Source organism: Copadichromis virginalis, linkage group LG6 (assembly GCF_057382275.1).
Source record: "Copadichromis virginalis isolate Kocher_CV1m ecotype Utaka linkage group LG6, C_Virginalis_male_GT1.1, whole genome shotgun sequence".
In the NCBI taxonomy this organism is placed as follows: Eukaryota; Metazoa; Chordata; class Actinopteri; order Cichliformes; family Cichlidae; genus Copadichromis; species Copadichromis virginalis.
Window position 1 is genome coordinate 26,370,934 of NC_140623.1, and position 13,876 is coordinate 26,384,809.

Consider the following 13,876-nt stretch of genomic DNA (forward strand, 5'->3'; position numbering starts at 1 on the left):
CACTTGGGCACAATCACAGGTTGTTCTGATTGTGATTTAAAAAATTAAATCAACAACAACAAATAAAAAACCCTCCACTTTCCTCACTTGTATTTACTAAATCAGCCTCAGTGGTCTGCAAATTAGCTGTGGAAGATTCTCAAAACCATCTGTTTTGTCTGAAGGTTATCTCTGTAAGCTGTGAAAATTCATTGCAAATTTTTAGCCTGTGAGAATCTAGACCCAGTTTAAGGCCTGCACTTTTTCAAAATGGAGTCAAAATGTTTATTAGGTGAAAGAGTCTCAGTGCATGCTCAATAACAGGAAATCCCAGAAAGTAAATTGTGTTCATTTGAACAAAGCATTTTTTCCCACTACAAACACTACAAATAGGATGAACGATCAACTTTCTGGGAATAGATGAGAGGATTGATGAGGTATGACCTTAACCTTGTGGACAGTTACACTGTTTTTGTAAAATGAAAATAAGACATTTGTGGGGCTTTATCTGAAGATGGTCTCTGCCACTTCATCTTGTGACTGGGGGGAAATAAATTCAGCCCATTGAAACTAGAATTTTGCTCATGCTTGATCAGCTTTATCCAAAGAACGGAAGAATACACTTGCTTTTAAAGCCACCTTCAGCTTCACTCAAGGGCTTGAGAGTGCTTGAAGGTCAGACAGTGACCCGAATTTTATATCTTTAGTCTACATAGAGTTTAATAGCAGAAAGAAAAAAGTAAGAAGATGTGCAAAAAAACATAAAAACAAAATAGATGGTTACCCGGCTTTGCTCCTTGGCCCTCAACTAGATTGGATGAACTGAAATAATTCTTCGTTGGTCATTAAAATCTGTGATAGTGTCATTTTACTTCTAGCACACTCATCCAGTGTAAAATCCTTATCAGCATGCTAACAAGTCACTTGACTTTGTCAGCAAACGATGGGAGGTCTGATTTGTGTGTGTCTCTCCAAGTGCTTTGATGTTTCAGTCAAACTACTGGGTTTACAGATGAGAAGAGCCGGATTCACTGACCAGACTTTAATAGGTATACCTTGCTAGTGTTGGGTTGGACTACATTTTGCCCCCTTTGGCTGCATATTTGTTGCTGCACATCCTTGATAGGAATCTTCAGCACATCCCCAAGGTCCTCTAGTCGATTAAAATCTGTGGACTCCTCAGGCCATCTGAGAAGAGTGAACTCACACCAACACCAGTCTGAACCATCAAGACAGAATGGATCAGTGTTTTTATGCTGTTTCAAGCCTAATTCCATCTTGACCATCTGTCACCAAAACTATGTCTTCAGCAGGTCTTCTTGGTCGTATGTGCATGCCTAAATGCACTGATCTGCTGCAGTGTGGTTGGCTGATTAGATATTTGCATTAACTAGTAGTTGAACAGCTGTACCTAATGAAATGGCAGTGGCAAATGCAATTCACAAGAGTTATTTGTGACCAAAACTGAGCTAAAAGTTGAATGTGGATTTTCTGGTGGAAACAGATACACCTACAGTACAGTGCATCCAGAAAGTATTCACAGTACTTCACTTTTTCCACTTTTTGTCATGTTACAGCCTTATTCCAAAATGGATACATTTATTTTTCCCCTCCAAATTCTGCACACAATACTCCATAATCCCAAAGTGAAAAGGTTTGTCCGAAATTATTGAAAATGTATTAAAAATAAAATATATAATATGTACATAAGTATTCACAGCCTTTACTCAATACTTTGTTGAAGGACCTTGGCAGCAATTACAAGCTTAAGTATTTTTGAGAATGACGCTACAAGCTTGGTACATGCATTCATCTCTACCCTGACTGGTCCTCTGTCAAAAAGCATAATGCTGCCACTAACATGCTTCACTATAGGTGGTAGTGGCCAGGTTGCCTGGTTTCTTCACATAAAAAAAAAAGTCAATTTTTATTTCATCAGACCAGAATTTTGTTTCTCATGGTCTGAGACACCTTCAGTTGCCTTTTAGCAAACTCCCGTTGGGCTTTTATGTGAGGAGTGGCTTCCGTCTGGCCACTCTACCATACAAGCCGGATTGATGAAGTGCTGCAGAAATGGGTACCCTTATAGAAGGTTCAGAATGACCATTTGGTTATTAGTAGGGTTGCCAACCGTCCCTTAAAATACGGAATCGTCCCGTATTTCGAAACAAAAGTACACGTCCCGTATTGAGCTAATAAGGGACGCACTTTGTCCCGTAATACAGTGAGAATCAAAAGTGGCCTATAACTTTTAATGGAATTAACGCTTTGTTTGAAAACATAATTCCCAGCCCCTCTCCTGCTTTGTGACCAATGAGCTGACAGCACACTTACGAGTATGACAATTCAGATTACCACTCATCTCATTGGTCGAGGAAAGGTCGCTTACGGAGAAAATACCGGAAGACAACAAATGACCACAACAAGAAGCATGGCCAACAGGGAAACAAACGCAGACACTGCGGTGCAAGTCTCGGACGACAGTACACCTAAAGCTGGGCAAACACTGTGCGATTTTTTTCAGTCACGTTATTCAGCTCCTGCTCAAACTGCACGATTGACTCGCAGTTGGTAGGTCACGATGCAGGTCTCACACTATACCGCCCGATGCTCTGATGCGACCTGAGTGCTCACACTGTGCCTCCATAAAATGAAGGTTATAACAGAAAATCTGTCGCGCTCTCTCTCTCCGTCTTACACTCACACAGACACACCACCACCATCAACTTTGCTAAATTGCTAATGAAAAACATTGATCGGGCAGCTGTGACTGAGCAGCGATGTAAATCCAACTATTTTCACGGTTGTTGTGGTCGTGATAATTTTGTGACGCCACATCGAAAAGGCTCGGATGAGCTTTTCAAAGTTCTACAAGTTGTGCCTCCATCGCTTGTGTCCAGATCACACGCTGCACAGCCGTGCTGCTCCGTCTTTTACACCAACGTTTACGTGTTTGCGCGCGAGCAGTGTGAGCGGCTGTGGTGAGACCCTCACGAGCGATTGATGATCGGGAGCTGGTCGTGAGGTGTTAATCACTTCTCGTTACCCCACGTATACTACACGACGCACGATGAAGGCCAAAATCGGTCCGATCACTCAAAAATCGGCTCAAAATGGGCCTAAAACTGCACAGTGTGAGCCCAGCATTAGAGCAGCAATGTTTGTTCCCCTCAGAGAAAGGGAAGAATGGGAAAAGGAAAACACCTGGCTGGAAAACGTTAATATGGGCATGTGCAGTGAATATCAGCGCTATGTGGCCAGAAGTGTGATAATATAATTTATTTTGTGTAATAAACAACTGCAAGGATAGATGATTACAACAAATAGATGACTAATACATAAAAGTAATACATAGATGAATAATGATGATGAGTTATGATGCGTAATCATGAGCAAGTGGGTTTACAAACAGGAGCAGCTGATTAGCATTAGAAAAGCTGAAATAATACCTCAACTGAAGCCAATTGTACTAAATGCACTAAATGTGCACTGTTACAAGAATGTTTTTCTTTCTATTGTTTTCTATTATTTTAAGTTAAGCAGGACAGAGTTCTTTTAAAGAAAGATTTACTTATATTCTCAAAAGTTAAGCATGACAGGCTTCTGTTTAAGAAGGAGACCTGTTTTATTGTGTTAATGTTGTCATTTTGAGCTAAAAATAAATGGCTAAATGATCATTTGTTTCACATGTGTTCATATCACAAAGAATACACATCTACTTAAATCAAATTCAAGTCAAATGGTTAAAAAAATAATTTCACACACAAAAAAAGAGCTAGAAAATTCACCACACTGGGAAGGGTGAAGACAATTGGGTCGCCCGGCCCTGGCCACGAGGTGTCCCTTATTTATTTTTCAGGGAGTTGGCAACCCTAGTTATTAGTCACCTCCCTGACTAAGGACCTTCTACCTTAGTAAAAGGGCCTTCCTATCTAGGAAAAAATGCTGTTGGTTCCGAACTCCAAACGACTGAGGCCACTGTCACTGTTGAAGAAATGTTCCTGTTGCGTTTGCCAGATCTCTCCCTCGATACATTGTGTCTCTGAGGTCTACACATAATCCCTTGGACTTCATGGCTTGGTCAGACATGCATTATCAACTGCGAGGCCTTACATAGACAGGCGTCCTATCAGCTGAATTTACCACAGGTGGACTCCAATCAAGTTGCAGAAACATCTGAGAGACGATCAGTGGAAAGAGGATGCACTTGAGCTCAATTTTGAGTTTCACTGAGATGGCTGTGAATACTTTTTTCACGTTGTCATTATGGGATGAAAAATGAATGAATTCCATTTTGAAATAAGGCGATGGTAATGTGACAAACTGTGGAATAAATTGATTGGACAGTAGAAATAAATAATGATGCTTATTTATAGTAGATACCATCATGTTCATCCTATTATCATGAACACAGTATCATGGTTACAGTTTGCTTGCAGTGGCCAGTGTGGACAATAAAAGTCAATCTGCATCCGGGTTTGCCAGCTGCACTATAATATAAGACTCAACCACTTTAATAATGCATAGAAAGAAAAAAACAATCTGAGAAGTTCAATCACAACAAAACATTTTTATATAAAACATTTTATATGGACATTCAATAACAAAAAAACATAATGGCAGTCAAGGGGGAATACAGACATGACAGAGGAAAGGGGACTGTCCATTGAGAAACCATAGCAACTATGAAGGATGACCACATAGTTTACTATAATACACTGGCAAGAAAACCACGACAGGAAAAAAAATGAAGCTGCCACGTGTCATTTGTGCGGCAGCCATTTTGTTTGTCACCGGGCCTTTTTGCCAAACAGCACTGTGCTCTTTGATGCGTTAACTAGCTTAGATTCGCTAGCTGCCTGTCATGGAGTTTAGTGGTAAAGAAGAACGCAGCTGGGCTCTGCTGCTCAGGAATCAAATATGAAAAGACACAAGATTCATGCAAAACTATTTTTTTATATATAACTCGACAAGTATCGCTCATGCTGGTTTGTCCATGCCTTCAGTGGCTCCAAAAGTCCATCTTAGAGTATTTTGTGTAGCACATGTCAAGCCAGAACATGCTGGGTACTGTTAGCATCTTTGGCTAGTGCCTTTTTTTTTTTCTTTTTTTAAAAAAAAGAAAAATTAAAAGTGTCTGAAGCACATTCTACATTAATATGGAGATTTTTTTTTTAAAGTAACACTAAATGACTTGAGAAAATCCAACAGCAGCACATTTAAAAGAAAGGGAGAAAAAAAAGCATGTTAATGAAAAGCATGTTTTCCTGATTGTGAGAAGCAGAAAACACAAAAGGTAGCTTTGAAGATGGATAAAAACAACTTCATATCCCAATGCTGACAAATTGTTTTTCGCCAGGAACCTTAACCTGTGCATGTATGAGCGATAACACTTTTTTCAAACAAATCCAGAGTAGCCAAGCTGACAGATTTAGCCAGTGAAATGTAAGGAATCATTAAGATTTCAAACCAAAACAATACAGACTGCTTTAACTCAAGTGCTACAGGCCTATGTTCACTCATTCCAAATAGCTCAGTCGCTTGCAAAACATGGACACACGTACACAAAAAAAAGTGTTACTGTATATTTTGAAATATGATAAATGTCAAGCTAGCAGATCCTATGATCAATCAAAAACAAACAAACAAACAAACAAACAAAAAATGACTGAATAGTCAACCAAAAGGACAAAAGTTTGGTGGTGTGACACGCATACCTTTGTTTGTCCCCAACCAGCTATGCTTTCCAGCTGAAGAACTTTACTCCCAAGAGAAAAAACAAAGTCACTTGAAAATGTCCTTGCACCTTACAGGACAAGGAACAACACAGAAGATGAAAGTAAATAATAAAAACAGCTGTAGGATTATGATAATAACAATAACAAAGATAATATATTTATACATACGGCAGAAAAATGTGCTTTCTACAAATCTTTGGAACAAAAACAAAAGCCCAAAAATAAAAAAAAGCCACATTTTGGAAATATAGAATACAATGGAATAGAAATATGCACAATTGTGTTTTGCATTTAAATATTTACTACAAACTCACTAACTGAATCTCTCTCTCTTGCTCAGCAGTTGCTGCTGCAGCATCTTAAACACTATACCAACAGAAGTATGTTTCAGGAAGACTCATCCATTGCTGGACACTCTACAAAAGATGGAATATGAGGGGAGGGGGATCCAAATAATATATTCCTACACTAAAAGGACCAACCACTATTTGAACCCCAGGGTTTAGTTTGGGTGTAAACTCCACTAAACGGGAACCTTTTCCCCCCCCTTCTTCTTCTGTGTAGTGTTGCCATGTTTGTAGTGTCGGGTGAAGTCCCGTGCACGGATATAAGCTGTTTTCATATACCTGACAGCATATTTGTACTTTGTTAATGATTTTTAACCCCAGGGTTCACTGTTGAATCCATGACAGCAGCGGCTGCTGACTCAAACATAAGAATGGTTTTATAAGAGTAATAATGAGAATAATTACAATTACAAATATCATTAATAATAATAATTTGGTAACTTTTTTTTCTCTCTAAACTAATTTCTTTGCATATAACAATTTTAAGTTTAAAGGTTTACCATTTCCACATACTAAGAAAACTTGAGGTAAGGAACAGCTCTAATAAACCCTCCCTCCTTCAGCTTTCGGACGTGATTTCTATAGCGTTATAAACCGTCACATCATCTCTCCAAGCTGCCACATTCAGTCTCCCTCTGCCAGAAAGAACACCGCGGGATTGGAAATCCTCTCCTTACTATCCGCCCACGTCGAGGAGGAATTATAAAATCCATCCGTGGGTGGTTTTATCATTTGACTCGTCATTCTGGTTCAGAATGTTTTCTCGGTGCTCTTTCTGCGCACCGTCTTTCTTCCTACTGCCCTGATGTTTTCCTTCAGCGGAGAGCGTGTGCAGGCCACACAACGCTCGGCTCTTTCATGCACTCACACACACACAAACACGCACACGGGTGACGGCTGTTTTAAGTGTCAGTTATCCACATGCAGCCTTTGGAAGAACATCTGGGCTCTGTCCCAAATCTTGTGCTGCTGAGTGCAGAGGGAATAAGAAGGGGAGACTATAATACAGCCGTGCAATAGGGAAGGAGGCCATCTTAAGTCTTATTTTTTTCTCTTCTTCTTCTTCTTCTTTTTTTTTTTTAACTTTAAGGCCATCCTTCAGTCTTTAATACAGCATTCCTCTATTTCTGTATTAGCGTATATAAGAAAACGTGGGACTGCTCTGGGGTGGGATCTGAAATATCTTCTTTGTGGTCAAGTCCACGTTTTAAAACTGGGTGCAGTCCACCTCCGTGACAACAGGGGGAGCTCTTTCAAAGTAATTCAATGGAAGAGAGGAGCTCCTGGGAAATGTAGTGTCTTTAGTAGGGAGCAAATCTACTGTAGCCTCCCCTGTACAGCGTAGCCTACAAAGCAATAAAAGGAACACTTAGTGAATAAAATCGTTCACTAGAGTCAGAATTGCAGTTGTTTCAAGCTGTGATTCGTCATTTTCGTCAATACATCACAGAAAAAGACCAAAACGAATTGATTTGTCAAACACGAGTTGCTGGTGTACGCATAGCCTAATAAAAGTACACAGAACCCTTATGCCAGATACACATTGGTAAAATAAAACTGCTCATTTTTCCTTAATTCAGGCTCTTTCTTAGTTGCATAAACACTATTATACATATTAATCAGTGACTACAACATAACATATTCAAACAATACTGATTAATACTAAAAATATTGACATTTTCTTGCGAACAGACCACAAAACAGTATTCACGCCCTACGTGGACTTACCATGGCTCCAACGCCGTAGGCAGCTGGGGCAAGTGCAGCGTGGTAGGGATCTGCCGTGTAAACTCGTCCATAACTATGAGGGGGGGGGGAAAGGGTTACACAAGCTGATTTAGATTAGCTGCAAAATGATTCTGACATAGTGCAGGAGAGAAACAAGTGTTGTGTCTTTTTAAGAAGGCCCAAGATACCTCAAAATGTGAAGAAAGTTAGGCACACAAAATTAATTTTATCTTATTAGTATTTTTTCTGCTAGCTGTTAGAAACTACAACAGTGTCATACATACAGCCCACCCAAAGTGTTCAAATTACAGAGGAGGACGTCAACAAAATGTTAAACTTTTCCCTGTATTTTAGATCAGGAAACACGACACTGCAAAAGTTTAAGAACAGATCACATCGTTTCGTGTAAGCTAAAGGTTCATTTTTGTATTTAACCTTTACCTAACCGGGATTAAATGACTCCTCAGATTTAAAGTCTCTTTTGTAAGGGCGTCCCAGTCGACACAAGCATGACAACAATCACCTCTACATGCATCTGACATGGGAACCACCAGACGCTCAGTACTGCAATTATAAATATTGCAATTTATCACTTTTTTTCAACTGTACAATAGATCCTCAAATTTAAACTTTGCAAATATCTGTTTTATCCAGTAAAATAAAATTATCTGACTTCAGTTATTTTTTGTATTTTGTTGTGTTTTTGTATTTTATATTTTATATTGTTGTGTTTTTATATTTTCCTATTGTATATAGTATTTGTATTTCTATTTTATTCTATTGTATATATTATTCTATTTTATTCTATTGTATTTTATTGCATTCAAGTGTTTTCTAATATCTGCTGCATAACTTTGCACTTTTGCTGTAACAAAACAAATTTCCCACCTGTGGGACTAATAAAGGTCATCTTATCGTATCTTATCTTTTTTCTGCAAAAATGAGATCGTCGAGGAAACAAAACCTCCCAGAAACGTTGCCATAAGACAGACTCAGCCGCAGATTTTCTCCTAGATGTAAAAAGGTTGCTGTCTTATTTTTACTCGTGTGACTGAGGCTCTGAATCAGGAGGTAGCTTTGTCAACCTAAGCCTGGTTTTTCTGTAAAAGTTTGCTCACGTTGCTAATGTAACCTCAGGATGCTGGTGCATGAGATAGGCCTTGCTGTTCACAGTATTTCCAGAGTATTTTAATGTTTTTAATATATCGATATTGACACGATGTAGTTACGCAAAAGTAGCAATTGTGATAAAAAAGTGTCCAGGACACTACGCTCACCTGTCACTGTAAGCTGCCGCTGCAGCTGCTGCCGCCGCAGGCGTTGCTACTGCAGCCGGCTGGGCGTATCGATACGCTGCATAGCCACCCTGTGAGGAGTCGATGGAGACGAGAGAGGTGGAGGACAGAGAAGAGGGGAAGAGTGGAGCAGAGGAAAAGAGGAGAGAGAGAGAAAAAGAGATGCAATGAAAGGGCAGGAAGGACGGGACGGAAAGAAGAGAAAGGTCTTGTTTAAAGTTTGCCATATTTTCTCTGCAGACTATTAAAAAACACTAGCAGTGAATCTAACGTGTTACATTGTGAGAAAAAAAACTGCTGAGAAGAGAGCGAGAGATTAACAAGCAGTCAGTCAGCAAAACTGGCTAATCTGGTGCAGTACAGCATTCACAAGGATGTAGCTCAGGCTCTGTGTGGCTCTCTCACTTCATGGCTAATGTGGGGAAAAAAATACCCTTAATTGCACACAATGCTGTTGTTGTTTTTAGCGTTTGTAGCTCTGAATCGCCTTCATCTATCCCACAGTGAGTTAGACATGAAGGGAGAGAGAGTTCACAGCCATAACTGTGCCCCACCCCGGTTCCCCTACCAAAAACACACAGTTAAAGAAAGGGGAAGGAGTGGCAGGATGATCGTGTCATTATCTACGTTTGGATGAACAGCTGATGAACAGACACAAAAATAAAACTACAGGTGTAAGAAGACAAGTCAGCCAGTCGGATTTTAAAAAATGAAAAAAAAAGAGGGCAAACACACACACTCTCACATGGCCAGCAACCAATCACTGACAGACACAGCATGCTTTCCCGAATTCAGAACAAACAGTGTATTAGGCCAAACATCCCTATGGAAACAAAAATAAATAAATAAGGAAAGAAACACACACCACTGCATTCTACCCTAAGGAATCAGTTCCTGCATTCAGGACCACACAGTTGCTGCTATGGGAGGAAGGCTGGACCGGGGGAGGAGGGGAAGATGAGGGAAGGAGAGACAGAGAAAGTAGAGGTGATGGAAAAGGATAGGAGGGAAGGTGGGAAACCACAGTGAACATAAGAGTAGAAAAGAAGGGTCTGATAATAATAAAAATGAAGAGGAAGAGAAAGTACTGAACTAGATACGAACCTTTAGTAAAGGTCTACTTTAACAGTCAAAGGAGGAAAGGATGAATAAAAAGGGAGGTTGGCAGAAATAAAAGGAGAAGATTTGGGAGGAAAATACACGGGATGGGGGGCGGGGAGTCAGCCTTGTAAGTATGTCTGCATGCTGACATTGATTCAGTTAGCATGCCACAGGTGAAACAGATAGGGAGATTCCTGGAAGGGGTCTGAATGATCTGCTAATTGGATGAAGGAAAATCTCTCTCTACATCCCTTTAAAACTGCGAGTACTCTCTGTACTCAAATCACAGGTTTGGGTATTACTTATTTAGCTTATTTCATCTTCGTTAATACAGGAAATGCGACGTCTCGGAAAGCTACGGTGCACGATCGCTCAAGTGAAATTTAAAAAGCAGGTTTCACAAAATGAACAAGCGTTCGGACTCAAAAATGACAACGGCGATTCAACCCCAATTTTCAGGGAGTTTCTCACAAAATAAATAAAGAAAACAAAACGCAGTGATTAAAACATGAAGCCTAACATTTGTTTGTTCCATCAACAAGAAGCAAAAAGATCATGTTCGGGTCTACAGGGCTTAACAAATTTATTAGACCACCTGTCATAAATACAAGAAAACACAAATGAGTCTTGTTCAAAGACTAAGGATTATGTTTATTAGACAAATAGACCGATTTCATATTTTTACACCCAAAGTGGAGCCGAGCATCCTAAGAGGTCAGAAATTAATCAAGCTTAACATTAAAACCACTAAAACTATGTTTTTCTGCTCAGGGATGCAAGTAAATACCTGTAATTTAGCCGCTTAATTAAAAAAAAAAAAAGCTTTACTATTTTATTCTGCCTTTACTGTCAAACAGTACATTTTTAATTCATTAGTTACAACAATAATTAGCATTAAAAGTATCATTTTAATTAAAGAGCTTGTGCATACTGGCAGATTAACCATTACAGAAACATAAAAAATGATTTTGCTAATTACAAATCCTGTTAATTCAGGGCACTTGTGGTATAAACCAAACATTTGGTGGTGGTCTAATGAATGTGTTTAACACTGCGTGTGTGTGCACACTAATGGAAAGCTGAAGTGTCAGCATAGATCAGATTCAATCGAGTTTTTCAAGCTCTGACCAAACGTATATCCCTCGATCCCTTTTCCACTACTTCCGTTGGATACTGCACTTAATTTACAGAAAAACATATCAGACCAGCCGCCGTTTGGTTTTGTTTTTTCCTAATGTGTTTTGCATTCTTTCCTCCCCCTTCCGCAACTCCGCCCATGTCAGAATCCAGTGAGTTAGTAGAAGAAGACAGAGAAGGCATTTCAATCTCAGATGGTCAATAATGTCTAGCAGCACGCAGTCATTGGAGACGAGGAGGATGCACACTGGCTCTCACACAGAGTGTGTAAAACCCTACCTGGGGCAATCTGCCACTAATGTCCTGAAACACTAGTCTACAGAGAGAACAGAAACATCTATTGTCAACCTGGTCACACACGCGCGCACACACACCATTACACACAGGCACACACTCGTAATCACATTGGTACAAACTAACTCACAAATGCACAGAGACAAACCCTAGAGGAGTCTACTCACGAATGAGTGCACGGTTTTGCCGTGTTGTGCTGGACAGCTAAGCGAACGCTGGCGCGTTGAATGTGAGACTGTGCAAATTTTGATTTCAATCAAAGGCCTCGTTTAAGTTTCAGTAAAATGTCAAGCGGTGATGAGTCAAAACACTCAAAAGTACACGTCTCTACGGGTTTGATCCGTGCCATTTCACACTTGAAAACCCACAAGGCAACAAGGGGGAGGGGAAAGGTAGGTGACGAGGGAGGCAGTGGAGGAGAGGCAGGCGTACTTACATAGAGATCAGCTGCACCGTAAAAACCATCCTGATAGGCCATCACACTGAGAGAGAAACAGATAATACAGGAGAAAGGGGGGAGGACAGATAGAGAGTAGAAAAAGGAGCGGTGGTGGGAAGTCAAAACAAACAAAACGAAACAAAAGGGGAAAAAAATGGTGTGATGCGCCACCATGTGGGCAGTGCAGAAAACAACAAAGAAGAGTGACGATTGAGGGGGGAAAGATGGGAAAACGGTGCCAAACAGATTGTGAGAGAGAGAAGAGAGAAAGAAGGGTGAGATTATTACACACCGTGCAACATGCAGGACAAAAATACCACCTCTTTGTATGCAAATGCCTCAAAGTGATACTACTGTTTCTTCGGCTGCTTATTAAACATTGAAAAAACTACTCAATGTAGCTATCATTACCATTTTGGACTTACAAGGAAATGGTATTTCAGCTCAGCCAACCATCAATGTCAACTCTCAATAAAAAATTATATTCAAACACACAGCATGCATTATTTTTTATTTTTTTACATAAAAAGTGCAGCCATGCTTCTAAGAAGACGATTGATCCGATCTGTGACATCATCGTCACTATTAGCGGTGTTGTTATTTTTGAGTGTGTTTACCCAGGATAGGTGGGGATGGCAGGCTGTGGGACAGCGGCCCTGACTGCGCTGTACACTGGCCGAGCCCGACCTCGGAGGTGAGCGCCTCGAAAGGTTGCAGCGGTCGAGGCAGCTGCTGCTGCTGCTGCTGCTGGGTACGGAAACCCTGGTACTGAGAGCAAGAGAGACAGAATTAAAACACGGTTTATTTTTACTGATGTCGATTAAACATTTAGATTGACTGAAATCACAATCATTTGTCCTACAAATCAATAAAAAGCAGCAAATGCTTGCTATAACTCCCCAGAGTTCAACTGATGTATTCAAATTCAACTAAAAACTAAAGATGACCTATCAACATCTATTATAAATCTATCTAACACACAGAAAGTATTGCACCTTCATTTTTAAGCATAAATGTCAAACAGCTGTAAAATACTGGAACAGCACGCTGAGTAATCCTTGCATTTCTTTTTTCTCCAATACACAGCAAACTTTTCGATGCAGACTAACTCTCGGGCTGGCGGTATTTTCTAGATGTCTAGTCACGACTGAATAATAGTCCCCCGGGAAAAAAATTCAACTGACATCGCAGAAGTTACCATAACGCCAGTTTGAGGTCACCTCAACGTTACCTGGATATCCTTGTAAGAGTTTTGAGAATTTTGTTTTGCATCGCGCTCCTTTTCAAGGAATTTTATTCCCAGATGAGATTAAAAAAAAAATCTACATGAAAACATGTTTCTCAATGAAAAAGGAGAGAGAATGGGAAAGAAAAAACAAAACACCTCAACAGTGACTCAAACTCACAATCTCACACTTTCGGGTCCACCACTTCTCCCACTGAGCTAATTGATTTCACGTGTCAGTAGTAGCACTCCTTCCTGAGTTTAAGATGCTGACATCGCAGACAGCGAGGGGAGAAGTGTAAGCGTGTGATGCATCAAGTTCTTCCGGTAACAAGTGAAATGTAATTTGGGTATCTATTTAACTATTTAAAAAAAGACGTCATTAGATGTTGAGGTGACATTCACACAACAATGTGCTAGCTAAATTAGCTGTCATTGTTAAGAATAAATAAATAAATAAATAATCTGAACCGTGTTTTGCACTTTGTAAAAATCAGAAAAGTTTGGCCTGACCTCTTATTGTGATCAGTTTTGGGAGACATTCAAGCAATGTTTGCTGGGTATCAGTCAGGTAAGAATAAAGGAAGGCTTTC

The 13,876-nt window shown here is 39.9% G+C and overlaps 1 protein-coding gene across 4 annotated transcripts in view; it reads right to left on the minus strand.

Moving 5' to 3' along the window:
• Positions 1-4,534: 4,534 nt before the first annotated feature.
• The window catches only part of rbfox2 (RNA binding fox-1 homolog 2), a 43,347-nt gene continuing 34,005 nt past the window's right edge, over positions 4,535-13,876 (minus strand). For 3 of the 4 annotated variants that reach the window (XM_085459510.1, XM_085459509.1, XM_085459512.1), the window contains 5 exons: positions 12,676-12,826; positions 12,056-12,101; positions 9,070-9,158; positions 7,793-7,865; positions 4,535-7,410 (listed from right to left, as the gene is read on the minus strand). In XM_085459510.1, the coding sequence (XP_085315636.1) occupies positions 7,366-7,410; positions 7,793-7,865; positions 9,070-9,158; positions 12,056-12,101; positions 12,676-12,826 (404 nt within the window). In that variant the 3' untranslated portion in view covers positions 4,535-7,365. Of the gene's footprint in view, positions 7,411-7,792; positions 7,866-9,069; positions 9,159-11,604; positions 11,642-12,055; positions 12,102-12,675; positions 12,827-13,876 lie in introns of those variants that run through there. The other variant, XM_085459511.1, reaches the window with a different exon arrangement.